Genomic DNA, 24,080 nt, shown 5'->3' with positions numbered 1-24,080 from the left:
AACACAAAAATAGAATTAATAGCCAAATTCCCTTCTTGAGCCTCCTGCAAATGGTTTGTAGAGGTGGCCTGAGAATATTACAACTACTCTGCTGAATTTGATTTTTGTTTAGATTTGAAGTATGTATTTTAAACCTTGTGTAAAGGAGGAGAGGAACTATGTCAAAATGTTTCAGGAGACAATTGAGGTTAGAGATGAAGACCACAGTTCTGATTATGAAATGTTAGTGGAACCTAAAAAGAAATGATTAATGCTCTCTTTAGGTCATGGCATGATTCTTAAAGAGGCTTATTTAAAAGCCTAGAAATAGTAATGCTTTACTGACTAATGCCTGCTGAATAGGGAAGTAGGAGGTGTGAAATTCTTAATTTTTAAATAGAAAAGTTCTCCCCCCCCCCCCCGCCCCGCCCCAGGTATTCTCAGTAACTTTCAACATCTTGGGGAGAATGATCATTGGATCCAAGCCAGGAAAATAGCAACAACCAGAAGGGGAAGAGCAAGAAGCCTGACCCAACGGCAAAGCAAGCAAGGCTTCAGGGGAGTTCCAACCGCTCTCGTCTTCATGGGTTTCAGGGTCCGGTCCCACTGGGTCAGGATGGCCTTCCTGGCTCCTGGCCACTTCCCTGGGCCCACCAGCCTAAACTGGTATGGGCTGCAAGGGCCAAAGAAAACCTCCACAGCCAATTTGGGATCTGTGAGAAACAGCCACGGGATGTTGGGCTTTGCCCCAATGAAGGAGGCAAGCTCATCCATGTAATTAATATAATCTGTCTGCATGGTGTTGCTGGTGCCAAACCTAGAGGTGGGAGAGGAAATAGGACTGTGGATACTGAAGCTCTATGTAGGACGTCTCACAGGAACAAGAACAGGGGAAAATGCCTCACAGCTTTTTATCAGAGGGAATCAATGTCAATCCCTTGTGTTGGTAAGGGGACCTTGCTCATTTATTCTGTGCTTTGGTAGCTTTCCAAGAGATTTGCATACCGACCTCAACTGGACATTTCCCAAGACTGCACAGTAACTGAAAGGCATTTTTATCCCCGTTCATAAGTGGAAATTGTCTCTTACTCATGAAGTTCATGCATGGCCACTGAGCTAATTAGTGACAGAGATAGGACTAGAGCTCAATTATCCTGACTATTCTCATTTGCTGACTCATGTTCATTAGAGCCATCCATTTGGAGGGCATCCTCTGTATCTTACAGGATTTATAGACTGGAAAATAGGAGCCCACATTCATGCACTCCCAGACTCCTCTGATTTCTAATCCTTTCTGGGTCTTCTTTCTGTGCTATATTGCAGGAGCCATGGAGGGATGGATTAGGACCGAGTACCATGTCAAGTGCAAAGGAAATCTTTCATAAATACTTGTGGAATGGATGAATTTAGCTCATAGCTGTCGTGCTAATGACCTCACCCTGGACCATGTAAGACTAGAGTAGTTCCAAGTATTCACATTTTTTTTTTATGGAAACCATAGACCCTCTTTACAATAGATGCTCTTACCATTTGAGCCTTTCCCTCATTTTTTTATCAATATCATTCATCATGTCTGTTATAGAAGGCAAAGTGCAAGTTCCTAAAACAAAAGAAAAGATAAAGGGAAAGATATGAAAATAGTTAAATAAGTCTGGCATAAGATCAGCCTGCAACGTTTTCTTCTTAATAATGGGTTATGAATCACATCAGTATTTCCATTTTTTGGGGGGGGGTCATTGTCTAGCAAAGTAAAATCCTGAGCCAATCAACAGGCAGTCATTTTGAGAGAAATACACAAGTCATTTCCAGTCTTCTCAGAATTGAGATGTCACATAATTAAAAACCAAGAGCCATATAGCATTTTATCTTTGTATCTTTGCTGTTTAAACAAGTTAGAAGATGTTTAAAATCAGTTTCAAGGATTATATTCTAGTCTCTCAGCAGTATTTTTTAAAGAATGTTATCTAATAGTTTATAGCCAAAGGTAAATTGGCATCTCTTTTTTAAGATATAAGAAAAAAAAACTTCATAGGAAACTATCCTCCTTTGTCAGAAAAAGGAATTTCCAACACATAACATGTAGAATTTAGTCAAGCCCCAAGTTTCTCTCTGAAGAGCCAACAGTTCCTAGGTGAGACGGAGGATATGGATTATGCACAAGTCACCAAGAACATGGGCAAGCCCCTAGAGACCAGATCCGAGCTGGGACTGCTCTAGGATTTCAGGCTCATTCTGGAATAGTTAGCACACTTCTCTGAAACCCATACCAAAACATTCTTTTGAGCCCAGAGATACTTCAAATTTAGGGTGGTTTCTTTGGTAATTTTGGGATCACCTTGAACAAGACTAGAATGCCCAGATCTGATTGCTCAGAAACATACCATGATTGCCTAACTTCCTGTTCCTGCAAACCTTACAGATAGGGTCACTTGAACAGCCTCTTTAGGTATGGCCTTGTTCCAAAACTTGGAACCTATTCTGTCCTTGGGCAGAAGGAAGATCAAGAAGGAAGAGCTTCTGCTCAGTAGCCCACCAGCTACTATCATTGGGTTGCCTGTAACTGGCCCCTCTGTCCTGGTACTTGGGTTCCCCCAAATTGAATTATTTGCTTTATCATTCATTTCTCCTTAGGCTGAGTGTTTGCCTTGGATCATTGCCTCCTTTCTTCAGAGCCCAGATTACAATTTATCTTAACAGAATAAGTGTCCTACCCTCTAATGCCAGTCTCCCTGAGCCTTGAACCTTAAGCTTACTTTATTCCTAGTGGGATTTCTTGTCATCACCTTCCTGGCTGCTGCCTCACTGGTGCAACATTCACACTGCAACATATTTCTGCCTTGGATGAAAGAGTGAAGGAGATTTAAAGAGATCACTGATATGCATGACTGCAATGGTGTGGGTGACAGCCTGGGGGATGAAAGGTGTCTCAGTATACCTAGTGGAAGGTTCCAACCTCCTGTATAAAAGAACATTTAAATTCCAGCATGTCAAGTAGGACTGGAAGCCTTACATAGGGCTTCGAAGGAAGTAGGCCTGCTAAAATCTCTTTCCAGAAGTTTTATACCTCTAGGACCAAACAAACTTTGCACATTCAATTTCTTTAACCACGGACTTTTGGTTTTATGATTTGAATCTTCGCACGCCTGCATTTAAACCTTGGTGGGAATCTGATCCTCGTATCTTCTGCTGGAGGATGCTGACTGCTTTCCATACCTGACCCCAATCAAGTTTGTTGTTGTTATTATTATTTTTTAATACAGGAACTCAGTATTTCCCTACCTTAGAGACTGGTCATCTACTACATCTAGTACTTTCTGCTTCTAATGATCCATTGCTTGTTCTTATCGGACACACGGCAAGGAAAAAGAACAAAAAAAACACTGCCTTTCCAGCAATCATAATTTCTTCCATGAGTGTGGATATTGGAAGCTGGCTGGATATTGGCTTGGAAACATCTCTTATGAACCTTTTAAGCAATGTCATTCTATTGAGTTTTGAAATCATAATTTTATAAAATTGTCATGCATTTAAGACCAAAAGCTCCGGTGTTCTTAAGTTTAATGAAAGTCAACCACTTTAAGGAGTTATAAATCACAAAATAGTCCCTGAATAATATCTTGTAATATTGCATATGATAATCCAATGTAATATTTTTTAATTGCCTATAAAATACAATACTAAAAATATAGAATTATAGATTCAAAACCAGATGGGACCTAGAATTTTCCCCTTGTTATTAGGATGATTGTTTTCACAAAGACTCAAAGGCATTTTTATTGGCATCCATCTTCCCCATTGGTGACCTTGTTTGTATACTTACCTTTTTTTAAAAAAAAAAAGTTTATTTATTTATTTTTGAGAGAGAGACAGAGACAGAGAGAGAGAGCATGAGCCAGGTAGAGGCAGAGGGAGAGGGAGAGAGAATCCTAAGCAGGCTCCTTTCTGTCAGAACAGAGCCCAACATGGGGGCTGAACTCACGACCATGAGACTGAGACCTGAGCTGATATCAAGAATCGGATGCTCAACCAATTGAGCCACCTAGGCACCACTGTCTACTTACCTTTTACTACTTTTACTGCCCAGCGAGCTTGCAGGTCAACTGTGGGAATGGCAGCCCCAAGGGACTGGACCAAACCAATTATTCCCAGGGTTGGCTTCTCCAGTGATGGAGGGAAAATGTCTTTAAACAAGGTGATCTCATTGTTTCTGCTCTTAATGATAGACTCATCAAAGAAGGGGTAGGCATAACCATAGCCTGTTGCAAAAATGACACAGTCGATGGCTTCAAACACTGTCCCATCCTCAAAAATGGCCGAAGTCTCTGTGAATTCTTTGACATTAGGCTTAATGGACACTGTGCCACACAGAATGCAGGCTGGGAGCTCATCGTTAAACACAGGTTCTTTCCTCAGGGTTCTGTATGGAAAATAGAGACAGCCACTAGAACGGTAATATTTCCTCTTTGTTTTATTGGTCCATAATGATTAATTAATAATCAATTAAGAAGGAAGGAGAAAACTACCCAAGATTTTTTTCTTGTGCCATGGAGTGTCACCAATATGACTGAAGAACGAAACTGAAGTAAGGCAATGTTGTGAATTAAGAAAAGTTGCCTTTTGCCACTCCTTTCTCTATTTCCTGTGATCTTTTCTCTCCCACAGAGCTCCAGATCTCAGAATTAATCACCCGAGCCCTATCCCCTGTGAAAGCTTTGTCAGGAAAGATCCTAAATCAGGGTCCGGGGGTATTTGGATTTTTTTCTTCACTTCTTATTAGCTGTGAACCTTGATCAAATGAAAGTTTCTTAATTTATCTTGCTTCATCTTTCTCATCTGGAGCAGCAGTAACTGTTATGCCCACCTCGGGTCATTGGGAGATGGAAATAAGACAAAGATCCTAGCCGGGTTTCTAATAGAGGGTGAGGTATGAGCCTCCTGCTCTTGTCAAGGCCACCAAGATCCTCAAACTGCCAGATCCAATGATCCATTGTCACTTGTCATCTTACTCAACTTATCAGCGGCGTTGGACACAGTTGATGGTTTCCTCCTTCTTGAAACACTGCCTTCATTTTGCTTCCAGGTCATCACTCTCTCAAGTCCCTTCCTATCCACCTGCTATTCTTTATTAGTGTCTCCCACTGAACTCTCCTCTTCCTGACCTCTCTCTGAACAATGACATGCCCCAGGACTCAGCCTTCAGACCTTTTGTCTTCTTCATCTACATTCACCTTTCAAGAGATGTCATCTGGCTTCATTTCTTAAAGTACTATCTATACTCTGGTGAATCTGCATTTTTAACTTATGGTTTGAGTCTTTCTTGTCTTGTGTATCACAAGCCTGCTCAACATTCTTCTACAATGATGACTCACAATGACTCATAGGCCTTTCAATTTTGAGATGTTTCAAACTAAACTTTGCTTCTCCCACGGTCTTCCACATCCCATAAAAACTGTCAACTCCACCCTCGCATCCTTGCTCAGTTCAAGAGTTTGGAATACATCTCCGAACTCTTTTCTTGTTCTCACATCTGTTAGCCAACCTAACAGAAAATCCTATTTGGGTTTACCTTTAAAGTATATCCCAAATCTGACCATTTCTGAGCACTTGCTGCTAACAAGCCTAGTCTAAGCCACCAGCCTCTGTCATCTGGGTTTTTGACAATAGCTTCTTAACTAGTCTTTTTGCTTCCTTCCTTGACCTACCTCTATACACTGAATGATGACCACAGGTCCAGAGTGATTTCTTCAAATTAACTTGGATCTTGTCAGATGCTTGTTATGGCTTCCCATTGCATTTAGAGTAGAAGCCAGTGTCCTTACAATGGCTTACAAGGTGCAATGCCATCTGGCCATTTTGATGTCTTTTGGTTTTATCTCCTACTACTCTTACTCTCCCCATCCTCTTTTCCCCATGGAGAGAAGTCCATTGAACACGCCAGTTCGTTGAACATGGCAGTCATGGCCCTGAAGAGGCAATGCCCTAACTGTTTCCTCTGGAATACTTTCCCCCAGACACTCCCCTGGCTCAGTTCCTCAGCTCCTTCAGGGATTTACTTAAAAGTCCCCTCCTCAGTGAGGCCTCCTCTGGGAATGCTGGCAGCTCTCCCCATCACCTCTGCCTTCTTTGTTCTTTTCTTCATAGTACACATCAGCATATGGTCTTCTGCTATCTGTCTCCTGTCTGTTTCCCACTGCCAGAAGGTAAGCTCGTGAAGACAGGGATTTTGAGTGTCTTTTCACAACTACAGTCACGGAGCTCAATATAGGACGTGACACACAATAAACCCTTAATAAATATTTGTTGAATAAGTTAACTTTGATGTAAACAGTTTATAATTTGGAGTTTTCACTCCATGTCAAGGTAATTTCTTATGTGCCTGAGGGTTATATCTAGGGGGATATGATAGGGAAGAGTGAGGAGGAGGCTGAAGAAGCAGACATTGTGACCACATTGCAGTGGGAGGACTCTGTTAAGGGTGGGTGGTGAGAGTGCAGCACAGGGAAAGCCTTGCTTTGCTTAACTGAACTTTTCCATGAAGTGAGAGGCAGGAGAGCAAGGTGGCTGAGAGCGAGAAGCTCTGGAGTCAGCAGATCTGGGCTCATTTTGAATACTGCTTCTGCCTTCTGCCTATGGGACTTTGGCAAAGTTAGTAACTACATTGAACCTCAGTTTCTCATCTTTAAAATGGGAATTATAATAGAGATGTAGTAATTGTTGTGAGGATAAAATGAGATAATGCACGTGAGAGCCTTGCTGGGCTGCATTAAGTGCTTAAAACATGTCAAATATTATCGTTACTCTAGGGACTAATTCTCTAGGGACTCTAGGGACGTGTATAACTTTCCAGCTGTGCAAATATGGGAGGGAGGATTGTGAAATGGGAAATAACTCCAAATGTTTGCAGTTCTTCATCCTCTGAAATGTGAGACATGATTGCTTCACTAATATTATTTTGGTTGGTTTGGGAGTTACAACAACACACATTGTGAATTGTTGACACTGAAATGCAAGTAACAGGCATATCATATTTAACTCTGCTTTACCCATTTAAAGGCATCAAACCATAGTTCTCATGCTTGAATTTTGCATTCATTTTCTTCTTGTACCACCAGTCAGAGATGGCTTTTGGCAAGTTGTTCTTGAGGAAGGTTTCAAATCGATTGACAAACACCATGTCCCATGGATAACCATCATCCCAGACCCGGCTTATCACCCAGGAGCCACTTCTGGAACTGATGATGACCTTAAAAAAACAGCAATTTTTAACCATTAGAGCAGTGACTGTTTGTAGTGGGTATTGTGGTGTGTCCCTCGGGTCTGAGGGGAGTTGGGGAGTTGTCACAGCAGCTAGTGTGAGTGTTGTCTCATGGCTTTCGGCTGTCAGCCCTCTTTAAGAATTGCTTTGGTTGAAAAGAGGGCCTCACCCAAAGTCTTATGCCCTTTCTGTATTTCTTGCCTTCAGTGACTGTTTGATACCTGGTCTCTCATCCCAACTGGGGACAAGTCAGAAGTGTAGCTTTGGAGTAGTGTAAAGGAAAGCATCCTTCCTTTGGCTCTCTCATCTCCCAAGTAAATTTCCTGCATCTTGTCTACATCTCAGGACCAACCACCCTGTCATCTCCTCTGATGGAGGTGCCCAATACCTAAATTCTCATCCCATTTCCTCTAGTGCTTAGCTGGTAACCATTGTCTACAACCAAGCAATTATGACCCCCGAATAGGCACTTAAAATGCCTTTCCCCATCCTGAAAGAAGGGAAGAAAGACATCTGGCATCTGAAAACCATAGGCTCAAATCTTGGCTCTCCTACTTACTACTAATGTGATTTGTGGCAAATTCCTTTAACTTCTCTAATATTCAGTTTCCTTATTCGTAAGATGGAGATAATAGGTACCCGCCACATCAAATCTGTGGGAGAGCCGATGCAGTGTGCTAGCCATGCAGTACGACCACCATTGCCTGACATGGAGGATGCATTCCTTTCCTCCCCTTCTGTCACGATCATCCCTAATGGTATAGTTTTTCAGGCATTTTTGCAGAATTTTTTTTATCGGGGCACCTGGGTGGCTCCGTTGGTTAAGCATCCAATGCGTAAAAAAAATTTTTTTAGATGTGTGTTTATTTTTGAGAGAGAGACAGAGACAGAGACAGAGTGTGAGTGGCGGAGGGGCAGAGAGAGAGAATCCCAAGCAGGCTCCTCCCTGTCAGCGCAGAACCCGACGGGCGGCTTGATCTCATGAACCATGAGATCGTGACCTGAGCCGAAATTAAGAGTTGGCTGCTTAACTGACCGAGCCACCCAGGCGCCCTGCAAGAACTCCCTTTGCTACCTCGTCAACCATATGACTCATAAATATCCTTCTAGGACTGGTGCAGATCTGCCCACTTGGTGAGGCCTCCAGTTCCATGATCAGAGCGGTTAGTTCCTGAATCACCGGGGGCAGCCTTTGTCCTGGTGGCCTCTTGTGCTGTTGTTAGGTTGTTAGGCTTTCCACTTAACTCTTGAGGTTATGTTTAATTTATATCCTATGGAGGTATTATTTTCCCAAGCACATTTGAAGTTCTTGGAGGAGAGGGGACACAAAGTTGACTTCTCTGTGTCTCTATGCTGTCTGGTATGAGCAGGCAAATAGGAGTATATTTTTATGCCATTTATCCTGTCATGACCTCCTTGCTTCACTCATGGCAATACCATCATTTAAAATAGACTTATGTTGAGGATGCTATCACATCAGTAGGCATAGCATCTAGAGAGAAGATTCCTGTCTGTGGGGGCGCCTGGGTGGCTCGGTGGTTGAGTGTCCGACCTTGGCTCAGGTCATGATCTCGCAGTCTGTGAGTTCGAGCCCCGCGTCAGGCTCTGTGCTGACAGCTCAGAGCCTGGAGCCTGCTTCGGATTCTGTGTCTCCCTCTCTCTCTGCCCCTCCCCCGCTCATGCTCTGTCTCTCCCTCTCTGTCAAAAATAAATAAACATTTAAAAAAAAAGAAAAAGATTCCTGTCTGTGGGCTTCTAGAATCTTTCAAGGCTAGTAGGGAATGTTTGTTCAAACTCCTTCCCGTGACCTTATGGGCCCTGTATCACCTCTACTCCATCTCCTCTCCAACCTCTCCTTCTACCATTCTTTTCCAGACCCACTGAGTTGCAGCAAAGGGGTCTTTCCTCAGTTTCTTGAGACTCTAAGCTTCTTCCTGCTTCAAGACCTTCTTCCTGGAATCCTCTTCTTTTTTTTTTTTTATGTGAAATTTATTGTCAGATTGGTTTCCATACAACACCCAGTGCTCATCCCAACAGATGCCCTCCTCAATGCCCATCACCCACCTCCCCTCCCTCCCACCCCCCATCAACCCTCAGTTTGTTCTCACTATTTAAGGGTCTCTTATGGTTTGCCTCCTTCCCTCTCTGTAACTTTCTTTTTTTTTCCCCTTCCCCTCCCCCCTGGTCTTCTGTTCCTGGAGTCCTCTGCTGACACTGAGCCCCTTCCTCAACTTTTAGTCCTCAGTTTCAATGTCATCAGCTGAAAAGAGCCTTTCCACTCTTGTCTGAGGCAGCTCACCCTGATTATCCACTCTTACAGCATGCTTTTTCTTTCTTTACTAGCACTTTTCGCAATTTTCAAATTATTTGTGCATTTACTTCTTTAATGTCTGTTTTCCACCCTAGACTCAGTTCTGGGGTGGGTGTCCTGCCTGTTTTGTTCACCGCTTTCTCTCCAGCACCCAAGCCAGTGCTTGGTTAAGCATTTGTCGAGGCACATAGTAGGCCCTCAACAAATAACTATGGGGATGACTGTATGCATGAATGACTATAGAACTCGGTATTGCTGAAATCATGTTTAAATGCTTTAACTCCTGCGGCGCTTGGGTGGCTCAGGCAGTCAGGCATCTGACTTCGCTCAGGTCATGATCTCACTGTTCATGGGTTGGAGCCCCGCGTCGGGCTCTGTGCTGACAGCTCAGAGTCTGGAGTCTGCTTCAAATTCTGTGTCTCCCTCTCTCTGCCCCTGCCCCCACTGGCACTCTGTCTCTCTTTCAAAAATAAACACTTTTAAAGAATTAAATGCTTTGACTCCTTACCAAAATCGCAAAGTAGATTCTCTTTTTATGTTTTATTTATCTTTATGAGAAAACTGACACTTGGAGGGATTGAAGGACTTGACCCAAGAGTATCAGAGTCATGACCTTAACCCTACATCCACACTAGCTTTGGAGGAATTGATTAGACAGCTGTTAGACACCAAACGTCCTGAAGAAGACTGTTGAATGACCTCACTCCCTGCTGATAATCTGCCTTTGTCAGACCAAACTATTGAAAACCTCACCTATTGTGGAGGGAAGCTGAGATAAAAGAAACACTACTTAGTCTTCCTGTCAAGAGCCCTGTGCCCTGCTGCTTCCCCTGCCCCCGGTTTCCTAACACGTCTTTCCAGTGGTAACTATTTCTGTTCCTTTAAAGATAGTTCCCCGAGTACCTGAGAAACAGTACCTGTTTAGCTGTGCGGCTGAGTTCTGTGGCAATATCACAGCCCGAGTTTCCCAGGCCAATCACCAGGACTCGCTTCCCCTTGAAGATTCCTGGTTCCTTATATTCCCGGCTGTGGAAGCATTTGCCTTTAAAAAGTTTTAGTCCTGAGTGAAAAGTGGGAAACATATGAGTCATTTGGTTTCCATTTAAAAATCCGCTATAAAAGGCTTGTAGGTGAATGCAGTCAGAATGATATGGAACTTCAACACTCCAGGAATATTACATAGAATAGAAGCATATGTTAATTTAATCATATATATATATATATATATATATATATATATATATTTAAAAAACATGATCAAGATAGTCATTCGTGCCAAATGTATAGATGGCAGCCTAAATTTCACCCTTACCTGGAAAGGACTCTTTTGGTAGGTTGGGGTACACGTGGTGTCCAGAACAAATTAATACAGCATCAAAGATAGTGGATTCTTTTTTACCATCCCTTTCAGTGGTAACATCCCATTGGCCGGTGACTGAGAAATCGGGACGTTTATTTACACTAGATACGAGTGTCTAAAAGAAATAGAGAAAGACAGACTTCTTTTCTATGCTAACAGTTAGATTTGGCACCAACTTGATAGAATAGTATGGAAAAAAATCGTTAACATTGGATTAGGAAAAATACTTAATTCATTCTTAAGGTACATATTATGAATTTAAAATTCAAGAAAATCAAACATGAAATGGTAAATATATATTTTTGTCCTCACATGGCTTCTTGTGCATAACCAATATGTTCTGCAGACCAGAGTGACTCCCCTCTTGGAGATATGATGTGAATTTAATCACAGCTTACAACTGGCATGTACCACACATACTGAGTAATCTAGTGGATGATAGTTTTTTGTTTTTTTGTTTATTTTTTTAACGTTTATTTATTTTTGAGACAGAGAGAGACAGAGCATGAACGGGGGAGGGGCAGAGAGAGAGGGAGACACAGAATCCGAAGCAGGCTCCAGGCTCTGAGCCATCAGCCCAGAGCCCGACGCGGAGCTCGAACTCACAAACCGCGAGATCATGACCTGAGCTGAAGTCGGACGCTTAACCGACTGAGCCACCCAGGCACCCCAGGATGATAGTTTTTGTAGTAACAACTACCTCCTGGGGTGCCTGGGTGGCTGGGTGATATTTTTTAATATCATTGTTGTCTTGGAGTGAAAGATACTGTCTATATTCATAGCATAAGTTCTCAATTTTAGTGTGCACAAGGATTACCTGGAAAGGTTGTCAAAGAACAGACTCCTGGGCCACATTCCTAGATATTCTGAATTAGTAGGTCTGGCACAGGACATGAAAATTTGATGTTCTGACAAGTTCCCAGGTGATCTTAATGCTATTTGGCCCATACATTGAGTCACACATGATTAGATTATCAATAAATATTTATTCACAGCTGAATGGCTGCCTGTTGGTTGGTATGTTTCCTCTTCAAATTTTTTTTTCAATTCCTCTGGTTATATTGGAAAGAGAATCTCTATTTGATATGAATTGTTCTTTTTTCTTTCTTTTTTTTAAAGTCGGCTCCACATCCACTGTGGGGCTAGAATTCATGACCCTGAGATCAAGAGTTGAATTGTTCTTATCAACTTTATTATGTATAGCATCTCATTCATATTAAACAATATGTCTATCTGCCCTTTCAGCAGGGGAGGGTGGGTGATGGGTACTGAGGGCACCTTTTGGGATGAGCACTGGGTGTTGTATGGAAACCAATTTGACAATAAATTTCATATATTAAAAAAAATAAATAAATAAAATAAAAAAATAAACAATATGTCTACTCATATCTGTATAATATCTTTGTTATTTATGAAATATAACAAAACAAGCACTTATAAATTCATGAGGTCTTGCATATCATTTGTTTAGAATAACTCTGGGATTATGAATTTATTTATGGTTCCTTTTTGGGTTATATCTTCTGTTTGTTGCAGCTGGTTTACAGAAATGCAACTGATCTGTATATATTGATCTTATATATTACCACCTTGCCCAATATTATTATATTAATTGCTATTAAACCTAGTAATTAATCTCTAGATTCTTTTGGGTTTTCCATATAGAAAGTCATATCATCTGTGATGAATACCAGTTTTTTCTGGTTGTCATTCCTTTTACTTATTTTTCTTTACTTGTCGTACTGTTTCTTAAATTTCTTAAGACTTTTGAAAAGAAGTAGTAATAATAAGAATCCTTGTTTTGTTCTGGATTTTAAAGGAAATGATTCCAACTCTGCACTCTTTAGCACAGCACTGTCCAGTAGCAATATGACACGAACAACTTATGTAATTAAACATTTTCTAGTAGTCACATTAAAATAGAAAAAAATGTATCATTTAATCCAATCTATCTGATGTTTTGTTGTTTTAATAAGTAACCTACATAAACATTGTTAATAGGTATATTACATTCCTTTCCATAATAAGACTTTGATATCCAGGGTGTTATTTTATGCTTCTAGTACATCTCAATTTTGGGCTAGTGATTACTATACTGAACAGTGCAGATTTAAGATGTTTGTATGTTTCCATGGGTCAAGAAAATTCCTTTCTAATCTTAGTCTGGTGAAACTTTTTTTCTTTGCTTTTCTCTTTTTCTTTCTTTTATGTAGAAATAGATGTTAAATTTTACTTTTCAGAATTTGGTAAATGTATGGTTTTCTTCCTGTAACAGGGTTTTATACTGAGTTACATGTTTATGTTGCATGATATTAAAATTCTCTGTATCCTTAGCCCAAATTTATCTCAATGAAGATAGTTAATTTTTAAAAATATTTTGCTGAATTCATTTTTGAAGGTTTTTTTTTTTCCCACCAATTTTCATGGGGAGCTATGCCTATAATTTTCCTATTTCCTATTAATCTTGTCTGCTTTTGATGTCATGGTTATAATGTCATGGGATAAGTTTGGAAGTCATACTTTATTTTTTAGTCTCTGGAAGAGTTTATAAAATATTGAAATAGTTTGTTCATTGTAAATTTGGAACTACCTATAGAATATTTTTTTAATGGGTAAAATTTTAGTTTCTGAGTCAAAAGAACTCTAAGTTACCAAGGACTATTCAGACTTTCTACTTCTTTTTATGCGAGTTTTGGAAAGTTTAAAATAAAAAAGATTTTAAAATTTAACCAATTTAAACATTATTTGGCAATGCTTTTATAGTTTTCTTGTTATATATTTTTTTCATCTGCATCAGTTTTATCCATTGTTTTTGTTTCTAATATTATTTGTTTGTATCTTTGTTCCTTTTTCCTCAAACTGTCAGCTATTTGTTTTTGTTTGTTTATTTTGTTTGTTTTTTTGGCTTTTCGAAGGATGAATTTTCAATCATCATAAGATGTTTTTAAAATTTCATTAAGTTCTCTTTACTACCTTGCTCATTCTATGTCCTTTTGGGCTTATTCTGTTTTTATTTTCCTAATTTCTTTATCTTGTTAGTTTTTCAACTTTCTTATTTTCTAATATAATCATTTAAGCTTATAATTTTCATTAAAGTTTTGGTCTCTACGCTTTCCACAGTGTTGATATGTAGAATTTAAGTTATCATTCAGATCTAAATATCTTAAAATTTCTATTTTAATTTCTTCTTTGACCCATAAATTGTTTAGAAAAAAAAGGAGTTTTTCATTTATAAATTCACGGCTGTTTTACATTTATGTTTCCCTTTATTGATATCTAAGTTAATGGCATTTTAGTCTAAATATGGTATGTGGTATTTTGTAAATTTCCAATGTATTCTCTAAATCTGGGGTCAGGGAGGCCACACTCTTAAAAATGTTGACAACCAAGGGGCACCTGCATGGCTCAGTAGGTTAAGAGTCTGACTTCAGCTCAGGTCATGATCTCATGGTGAGTTCGAGTCCTGCATCAGGCTCTGTGCTGACAGCTCGGAGCCTGGAGTCTGCTTCAGATTCTGTGTCTCCCTCTCTCTCTGCCCCTCCCCTGCTCATGCTCTGTCTTTCTCTCTCTCAAAAATAAATAAAATTTTTTTAAAAAATGTTGACATCTAAGAAAGATACTGAAAAGAACAAGTAAGAATCTGAAAATAAATATAGAATTCCTCACAGTTATGCCCCGATCTAATCTTTTGATAGCATCTTACCTTAAATTGTATGTATTTCAGGAGGTCCTTTTCCTTGGCAAATACAGTGATATATTCCTGGATCTTGTTGTTGTGCATAAAGTTAGGGAAGTGATCGGGATATGGGAAATCTGGGAAACACATCATCTCTTTGGAAGAGTTGGAAAAGACAGACTGGTAAATACTGGCCCTGCCTTCCTCTGCATGGTCCTGTAAATGTATAGTTTCAAATGAAAGAGAGTTTGTAAATAGGTACACTTACCATGGTCATGGCCAGTTCCAAATAATTATCACTCCTTTAAGTCACCTTTACCCACAAGTAAATTCAGGAAGATGAGGAATAAATTAACTTTATTTAAACAATTTGACATCAATCAAGGAACTTAGAATGTGGAGAATATATATTTCTTAACATCTTTTCTAAGGGAAACAAATTTTAAATTTAATTATGTCTTTTTAGGAATATATAACTAGAATCAAAGAAGGAGAATTTCTGATACATTATGATATGCATTAACTTTGAGGACATTATGCTAAGTGAAATGAGTCAGTCACAAAAGGATAAATACTGTATGATTCCACTTATATGAGATATCCAGAGTTATCAAATTCATAAAGACAGAAAGAATAATGGTTGCCTGGGGCTGGGAAGAAGGAAGAATGGGGAGTGATTGTTTAACTGGTACAGAGTTTTAGTTTGGGAAGATTAAAAAAAGTTCTGAACATGGGTGATGGTATGATCGTACAACAATGTGCAAAAACTTAATGCCACAGAACTATGCATATCAAAATACATATCACTTTAACATTTCATGAGATAGTTCTGGTTAATTAGATCATAATATTTTCTCATGTACATAGGGCATAGAAAACTTAGGTTATGTTTATAATAGTGTTTTCAAATGTTTTTAACCACAACCTGTAATTAGTAATATATTTTATATTGCAACACAGCACACACACACACACCCAAACGTTTTATGAATAAATCATATCCAACTACTTGAATTGCATTCTGATATTTTCTAGTCATTCCACTTAGAAATGTAGTTTGATTCATCTTTATTTCATACCACACGAACGGGTCATAGTTTCCAGTTTGAAAAACAGTGGTTTAAAAAAAATGGAAGGGTGATATTTGGAGGATTGTGTAGAAGAAAAGAGAATAGAGGCAGGAAAGAGGTTGATGTAAATCACCTAGGTCTTAAAGTTTATTCTATGGGCTGAAATTCCAAGATTAATATACCTCAGATAAAATTGAGGGGAACACTGAGGGCAGAGTGGCTTTTGTTTTCACATTTGAAATTTTGGTGAGATTTCACTTAGTTTAAAGGCTCTGCCTGCACCAATCTGATAAGGGGAGGTTGACACAGTAGTCAAGTAGCAGTGATTAGGAAGAGGTAGGATCTTAATTTAGTGCTCTTAAGCCCATTCAGTTTGAACAGAACATAGGAATTCCCACTTGCTCCCAAAGAGATGCAGAATTTATCTGAGACTCTTAGCAGATAGTCTACCAGAGAGTTGCCATGGAGGGGGCTAAGTGGAATATGAGTAGACAGCTATAGAGTGGACTCTTTGGGTCAGGAACTCAATGGGAAGACTGGACCTCAGGGAGGATCATCTGATGTGCTCATAATAGGCAAGTGGGGTTTAATCAGCAAGGAGGGCCACTGGCCTGACTAAGCTACGAGAGGCCAGTCACCAAGTTCATTAACTACTGTGTTCAATTTAAGATTCCTAAAGGATAAGCATGAATGATAACCAAGCAAAACAGGAACACCAAGAGACTAGAAGGGCCAGAGAACAGTCCCAGGACCTGTGTTTGAATTTGAGAAAGTTTGGCTTTCCTCCGCCCCAAGTCACATAAGTCCTTTTTCTCCATAAGTCCAGATCCAATCTTGGAAAAAGCCAGAGGTTTTGGGTGATCTGAAAGACTGAGTATGATCCAAAAGAGACCTGGAGATTGAGCTATGAAAACTTGGGGTACTCCTTTTGTCTTGGAATGCTTTTATGCTTCTCCCTATGAAATTTTGGATATTTGTTTGTTGTCCTATTTATGCTAGATATAAAAAAGTAACCTGAGCATTAATAGTCTAGTTAATGCTTACGGTCTAGGCTATTAACGAACATTAATAACCTCCACTAGTGCTTATGATAAAACATGCAAAATATCAAAAACTCCCAAGATGAGAGAAGATCTTCTAGGACAGAGCAAGGGTTTTAGGGTTGGTGATATGCTTCACTCAACAGTCTTACGATTGTTCCCTCAACTTCTAAGTCATGTGGTAGGCAGAATTTTAAGAATGACCTTCATTGTCCCTCATTCCTGTGTAGTCCTCTCCTCTTTGAGTGTGGGTGACACCTATAAATATCTTATCACTCCCATTGACTATGTTGTCATGCGGGCTTCATCTAAACACATAATCTCTTTAAAAGCAGAACATTTTATTTGGCTGGTAGCAGAAGCCAGTTCAGATCATGAAAAGAATTCAGCTTGCTGTTCTTGCCTTTGAAGATGGAAGTAGCCACATACCAAAGAGCCTGACAGCCTTTAGGGGCTGAGAGGAATCCCCAATTCGTAGCCAGCAAGGAAACAAAGACCTTCGCTTAACATCAGCACGAACCTGAGTTCAGTCACAAACGTGTATGGACTTGGAAGCAGGTTCTTTTCCAGTGCCTCTAGATAAGAGCCCAGCCGAGTCAACACCTTGGTTTTGGCCTTGTGAAACCTTAAGCTGAGAATCCAGCATACTGTGCTTCTGACCTACATCATTGAGGATAATAAATGGGTGTTGTTTTGAGTTGACGAGTTTGCAGTAATTTGTTACACAGCAATAGAAAGCTAATACAAGGGTAAAGGTGAGGTACTGGAGCAAGCCAATGTTGGGAAACATTAGGTAATGTCACACTAAGGGAGGAGTTTCATAGAATAAAAATAATGCAAACCTTTGAGACAGGCTGGGGGTGCTTTTGCAACTTTGGCTGCCCCAAGATAATCAGTCTTCCTGGAAATGTTTAGCTGGTTGGTCTTCAGTTTTTCTTAGGTTCCCCCAAAGCCCCGATTACTGAGAAAGAAGTTGCAACATCAATTAAATACGTGATTTGTGACTTGCTCTTTTTTTTTTTTAAACTTAATGATGGATATCTTACTGTTCCCACTCAGTGTTATAAAATGCATCTCAGAGCTCATGTTTACAGACTGATTATTTTAAGGTGATCAGGTAGAAAGTTCATGAGACCTTTCCAGAGTTCTTATGGCTCCAGAGTCAATAATTGCATATTTAAATATACTAGGGTTTTTTTGAGGGAGTGGTCAACAACGAGCCAAACCCTGCTTATTTATGGAAGTAGATTTGTTCTTTTCTTATTACAAAAGTAATTCAAGCTTCTGATTAAACATGACAGATTATGTAGATACATTTAACTTTTCTTTCACCCAAAACTTTACTAAAAGGACTGTAGAAGTATCAGAGGTCTGAACTCACAGTGGGGGGGGGGGGTGGAAAGAGAGAGAGAGAGAGAGAGAGAGAGAGAGAGAAAATTAAGAACAAACAAAACCCAGCAATCACATCTTGGAAGATACAACGTAGATGAATGATGACAACTGACTTAAGAAACCTAAGAAAGCCAAAAGCTAAGCCTTGGTCAAATCAAATGGGAACCCAGGTCCAATAATGATATTATAAGACATTCAAGGTAGTCTTTTATTTCACATGTATGATTTCTCAGAGAACTACTGGAGGATGTACTCTACTAAAAGGAGAGAATAAATTAAATAGTAGCACAACAAGGGAAACAGGGTTGCCCAGGTAATGGCAAGGTGGCCTTGATGAGGGAAAGAAGATGGCCAGAAGAACTATCCTTGATAGTTGAGAGAAGAATTAAGCTGATGGACTCGCTGATATGTTTAAACATACTGGAAGGAGAATCATAATTCTGTGGGAGAGTGTGGGCGATGAATTAGAGACAGTATTTGTAAAATTAAACAAGGGATACAGGTGATTATTAACTCCAGTGAAAACAAAAAGTGTTCAAGAAAGAAAATGTAATCAGAATCCACTAAGTGGCTCAGCAATGACCAATGTTTCCATTATAACAGTATACACATGAAAGTTTGCTTAAACAAAAAGGATCATGAAACTATATGAAGAAGGAGATGAAAAATTTTGTAAATGGGGGTGACTTTTGTTCCGCATAATTTAAAGGATTGCTGTTTGTACATAGCATCAAGCCATGACAAATTTTATAGGTGTAGAGGAAGTTACAAGAGATGAGTGAAATGGGCAAAAATGAATATGGTGAAACAGAGAATTTAAATTTAGGCTAAAAGAGGCCAGTTATTACTATGAGTAAGGGAAGATCCAGTGTTGCCTGATTTTCTGATTTTTCAAAAGAAGACAGATTTCTAGATTTTTATGTAAAATATTAGATTAAAATCTTAAAAACTGTATAGCTAAAATAAAATAGATCAGCTGCAGTATAAAAGCAGCCAGTTTGCTAACTCTAAAATATATAAAAATGATTGATTTTTGTCTAGTAATTTTGTGATTTGTAGCTTTTGGTGAGGTTAGAAAGCTGGGTAGTCTCAACACAAGGAGAGACTAAACATTAAAAAAAAAATGATCCAGAGTAGAATAAATTCAGGGGAAGTGAACAAAGGGTTGTGTGACCAGAAAAAAAGAGCCTTTATTCATGAAACCTCAGGTCCAAATCCAGACAATTTACTGATGTATTGTTTGGGTATCTCCTGAGACAGAAAGAGATTTCCCCTAGACCTGTGGCCTAGTCCTAAAGTACTTAATTCTCTCAGTGATCAAAACAGGTGAGGGAAAGACGTTACTCTGGCTTGAGAAGGACCTAGGGAAGTGATCCAGGAAACAGCTACAAAAGTTTGATCTGTACCATGATTTTTTCACACTTAACAAATGTTTGGATACCTCTCGAAGGAAGACAAAATGCTGAGAGAATATATAATGCTGACTTTAGAAATTAAAGGTAATGAAAATACAAAATTAAAATGACTTTATGATATAATTCCATAATATGAGTTCAAGGCATACAGCTGTAAGGCTTTTAGTGGTATTTGAGAAACATGGTAAGTGATGCTGTCATCTGCAATGTGGGCCCTCTCACAGAGGTAATTAGGGAACACTGAATAACCAATATATTAGTTTCCTGTGTACTGTTATAAATTACCACAAACTCGATGGCTTACAATAGCAGGAATCTATTCTCTCACAATTCTAAAGGCCAGGAGTCAGAAATCAGTATCACTGGGCTGAAATCAAGGTATCCATAGGGCTGTGTTCATTCCAGGGGCTCTAGGGGAGGACTCATTCCTTGCCCCTTCCAGCTTCTGGCAGATGCCAGCCTTCCTTGGCCTTTTCAGGGCCTAGAGGCCACCTGAATTCCTTGGCTAATGGCCCCTTCCTCCATCTTGAAGGTGGAAGTCACAGCATAACATCTTGAAAGCTCTCTTTCTGCCAAGGTGATCACATTACCTTTTCCCTTCTGTCTCTGGGTGTCAAATCTCCTCTGCTTCTCCCTTATCAGCATATATGTTATGGCATTTTCAGCTCACCCAGATAATCCAGAATAATATCACCATCTCAAGATTCTTAACTTAATCATATCTTAGTTTTCCTTATTAGGGACATTTGCAAGTTCCAGGGATTAGGATCTGGTGTCTTTGGGGGCACCATTGTTCACTTGTTCAGCCTACCACAGTCCACTGGCCCATAAAGATTCATATATATCCCACATGCAAAATTCATTCACCCCATCTCATCACCCCAAAGTCTCAATCCATTGCAGCACTAAATCAAGTCCTGAATCTTATCTATATATCATCAGCTCAAAAGTCCCAAATTGCATCATCTAAATTATCTCAATCAGGTATGGATGAGACTCCGGGTATGATCCATCTGCAAAATGCCTTTCCCTCTGTGGACCTGTGAACTAGAAAACAAGTTCTCTTCTACTAACGTACAGCAGTGAAACAGGCATTGGGTACCAGTTATAGATGTTCCCATTCCAAAAAGGAGAGAATGGGAGGAGGAAAGGAGTTACCAGTTCCAATTTTGAAGTCCAGTAGGGTCAACGTTATTGGGTTTCAAGACCTGGGAATAACCCTCTATGTTTCAAGATTCCAACCTCTGGGCCTGCAGTGTCACCCTCTGGGGTTTTCATCTTTTTCTTTTTTTAAAAAAAATTTCTTTTAATGTTTATTTATTTTTGAGACAGAGGGAGACAGAGCGTGAGTAGGGGAGGGGCAGAGAGAGAGGGAGACACAGAATCTGAAATAGGTTCCAGGCTCTGAGCTGTCAGCACAGAGCCAGATGTGGGGCTTGAACCCACAAACCGTGAGATCATGACCTGAGCCGAAGTTGGATGCTTAACCGACTGAGCCACCCAGGTGCCCCCTTTTTTTAAAAAATTTTTTAAATGTTATTTTCATCTTTTTCTTGAAGAGAAACATGTTTGCAGCTGAGTAGTTTATCATTCTATGATGGCAGGATAAAATTTTAAAGGCTTTCTTGAGCAGCAAGAGATGTGGCTGCTCTCAAAGGCTGTATCATCAGTGTCTCTCTTTAGCGATGTTTTGCAAAGTAAGTTGGAATACAAGGATTGGTTAAGATTCCTGTAGAAATCCTGCCAGATCAATAGGCCACATGCTGCAATTGTGCCACGCAGTTTACCGAGGGGTTGAGCACTCAGGCTGGAGAGACAGCCAGCTTGAATCAGGATCTTGTCTTTGCCATTTACCAGCCATTTGCCATTTCCTTTCTTTTCTTTCCTTTTTCTAAGCTTCAGATTCATTTATAAAAGGGAAAAACTCATACCTACCTTATAGCATTATTGCAAAGATTGAATTAAATGGGAAAAAGCATTTGGCATATAGAGTCCTCAATAAAATAGCCCTAAGAGTCAACGGTATGCTAATCTGAAGCCCTGTCAGCACATTTCAGCAACATATATTAGGCGCCACAACATTATACAAGATTAAGCAGTTTCAATAATTCCTTACAGCCCAGAAAATATCTGTATTAATAAGAATAATTGTCATATCCTTATAATATTTAAAGAGTTGTCATAGACACTGTCTCCTTAAATGCAAACTTTTTTATTGAGGTATAAAATATAATACTAATTTTGTACTTGAGGAGAAAATAGTAGCTTAAAAAGGGTTATTGCTCTTCTTAAATTTGCATATATGAATGGTTTATTAGAAGAAGAAGACGAAGAAGAAGACAAAGAAGAAGAAGAAGAAGAAGAAGAAGAAGAAGAAGAAGAAGAAGAAGAAGGAGTTGGAGGAGGAGGAGGAGTTGGAGGAGGAGGAGGAAGAGGAGGAGGAGGAGGAGGAGAAGGAGAAGAAGAAGGAGAAGAAGAAGAAGGAGAAGGAGAAGAAGGAGAAGATAGATGGAGTAGGCTTAGTGAGTGTTCCTAAGTTGGAGACAGTGAAGGAGCTGGGGCACAGGAAGGCCCTCACACCTGCTGTTATGGTTGCTAGGCGACACAGAAAGTGATTTAATGGCTGCATAGAGGCATGTCTGCTGGCAGAGTCCTTATTATGAATGCACAGAGACAAAAGGATATTGAAGAACTTCAAATCAGTGTATCCTTTTCTTGGTTCTCCTATAACTGTCTCATTAATTATACGGTTTTGGCAAAGCCAGAGTTGGCACCTGAAACCTTAAAATCTGTGGTCTGAATCACTAAGTGGACCTTTGGTAACCTCAACAAAAGAATGGGAACAGTCATTGTTTTTTAAGTGAGGAACTCATGTGATTATGTTACATAAATCTAAACAATATTTGCCCTCAGATTTTATTTCTGAGTGGCTCAGTTATTAATGGTTTATCAGGGGTCAATTCTGTACACAGAGATCTTCAAAGCTAGCCCATTATCTCATTTACTTCTGAAGTAAGCAAGAAACTTTTCAACCTGCTTCTGATGCTGTGTTTTGTAGATTCCAACCTAAGAGGGATTCTAACTGCGGGGCAGTTGGTTTGGAGGCCTGTGTTCCAGAATTGTGTTGTCAGACATTTCCCACCCCACTTCCTGGTCTGCTGCAGTGATGTCCCACTCACCGAGAATTTCCACAAGCCCCCAATATCTTCACTCTTCTCAAAGCAGGTGGGCTCCAGTCCTTCTTCCAGACAGCTTCTGATGGTGGCCAAGCCACTGACACCAGCTCCGATGATGGCCACTCTCTTTCCCATGGTTGCCTATGCAAAGACCCAGGGAACATTTCTAGCAACAGTATTGCTGAAACTTTTTTTTTTTTTGAATCACTCTTTGGCCTAATAAGAACCTTTGTTTTGCACTAAGAAAGCAATATTAAAAAAAATAGATCAGAACCTTTTTAAGTAATCTAACTACATTTTGCATTTCTCTCTGATTTTTAAAGACAATGTTTTGTTCCAAAAAAAGCGCTTTGCTTTTAGTCAACTCCCCAAAATTAAGAGACTGATGGTGTAGTATATGTATTTATCCTTTTTGCTTTTGCCCTTTTGTCATTGATTTTCTACTAGAGACAGTGAACATGAGAAAGATAAGGAGATTCACAACTAAAACACATATGCACACATCAATACCCACAAACATGTATGTATATATGAATGAAGAAACAAATATGCACGTGTATGTGTACACGCACACACATTAATTTCTTTCTACTTTGACATAAGACTGAATGAGGAAGAAAATCAGGGCATATTTATATTTTAGTATGCCAGGCAGTCACCTCATTCCCCCCTACAATGTTCTTCACCTTCTCAATTAAAAAAAAAAGTCTGGTCTCTTATCTAATGACAACTTCCTTCCATTAACTGCCACCCCAAACCTCCATTCTCTTTTTTAAAAATTAGATTTCCTAATCTTTTCCTGATTCTGACACTATCTTTAGGTCTTACTATTACTTCTATTTTTTTTTCTTTTTAGACAAAATCACATAGATATGCAGTGACATAGACTTGGATGACAAGAATCATGATTCTTAATTCTTAGGAAAAAAAGATCTAACAAATTAGATGTCATTCTCATTCTGCCCACATTTGTTATGAACTATAGATTCCCTTCTCCATTTACCCATCCCTCCCACCTCCCTCTCTGCCCATTATAATATCTTCCTTTTCCCCTTTTCTACCTTTTTCTTTATCTTCCCTTCTCCTCTATGTTTCAGTCCTGTCCCAGGTGTCTGGGCAGTTTGGAAGGAAAAATGTTTTCCCTGAACTAGCACTCCATGGAAGCTATTGGCAAATGGGAGGAACTGCTTTTATTTATTTAATTTTTTTTTATTTGGGGGGAGGAACTGCTTTTAAAGAGGAACTCACTTAATGGCCCTCTTACCAATTCCCTGGGTGGGCTGGGCTCTGCCCAGTCTCCTGGCCACCTGGCACCTGCTTTCCCTTTAGTCAAGGTAAATATAATCCACCGCTTACACTCCTGGATACTCTGCTGGGAGTCAGACACTTTTTCCCAGGTGACTGCA

The 24,080-nt window shown here is 39.6% G+C and overlaps 1 protein-coding gene across 1 annotated transcript; it reads right to left on the bottom strand.

The window, feature by feature from the left end:
* Window positions 1-450: 450 nt before the first annotated feature.
* On the bottom strand, window positions 451-23,803 carry FMO3 (flavin containing dimethylaniline monoxygenase 3). Its single transcript, XM_007088731.3, has 9 exons — window positions 23,736-23,803; window positions 22,678-22,815; window positions 14,609-14,797; window positions 10,858-11,020; window positions 10,463-10,605; window positions 7,023-7,222; window positions 4,041-4,396; window positions 1,507-1,579; window positions 451-796 (listed from the first exon to the last, which is right to left on the bottom strand). Exons 2-9 carry the CDS (start codon window positions 22,807-22,809, stop codon window positions 451-453), a joined length of 1,602 nt encoding a protein of 533 aa, XP_007088793.2. The 5' UTR covers window positions 22,810-22,815; window positions 23,736-23,803.
* Between the last annotated feature and the right edge of the window lie 277 nt (window positions 23,804-24,080).

Source organism: Panthera tigris, chromosome F3 (assembly GCF_018350195.1).
Source record: "Panthera tigris isolate Pti1 chromosome F3, P.tigris_Pti1_mat1.1, whole genome shotgun sequence".
Classification (NCBI taxonomy): domain Eukaryota; kingdom Metazoa; phylum Chordata; class Mammalia; order Carnivora; family Felidae; genus Panthera; species Panthera tigris.
The sequence above is the reverse complement of the archived record's forward strand: the minus strand, read 5'-3'. Positions and strand labels throughout refer to the sequence as shown.

What these genes read in the sequence shown, in the direction of transcription:
- FMO3 (XM_007088731.3), bottom strand. Translation starts at nt 22,809, where the DNA reads ATGGGAAAGAGAGTGGCCATCATCGGAGCTGGTGTCAGTGGCTTGGCC. An exon ending in TCAGCCGCACAGCTAAACAG is followed by an intron (nt 7,223 to 10,462) that starts GTACTGTTTCTC and finishes TGTTTTTTTAAG; the next exon opens with GTCATCATCAGTTCCAGAAG. An exon ending in ATGAGGGAAAGGCTCAAATG is followed by an intron (nt 797 to 1,506) that starts GTAAGAGCATCT and finishes TCCCACCTCTAG; the next exon opens with GTTTGGCACCAGCAACACCA.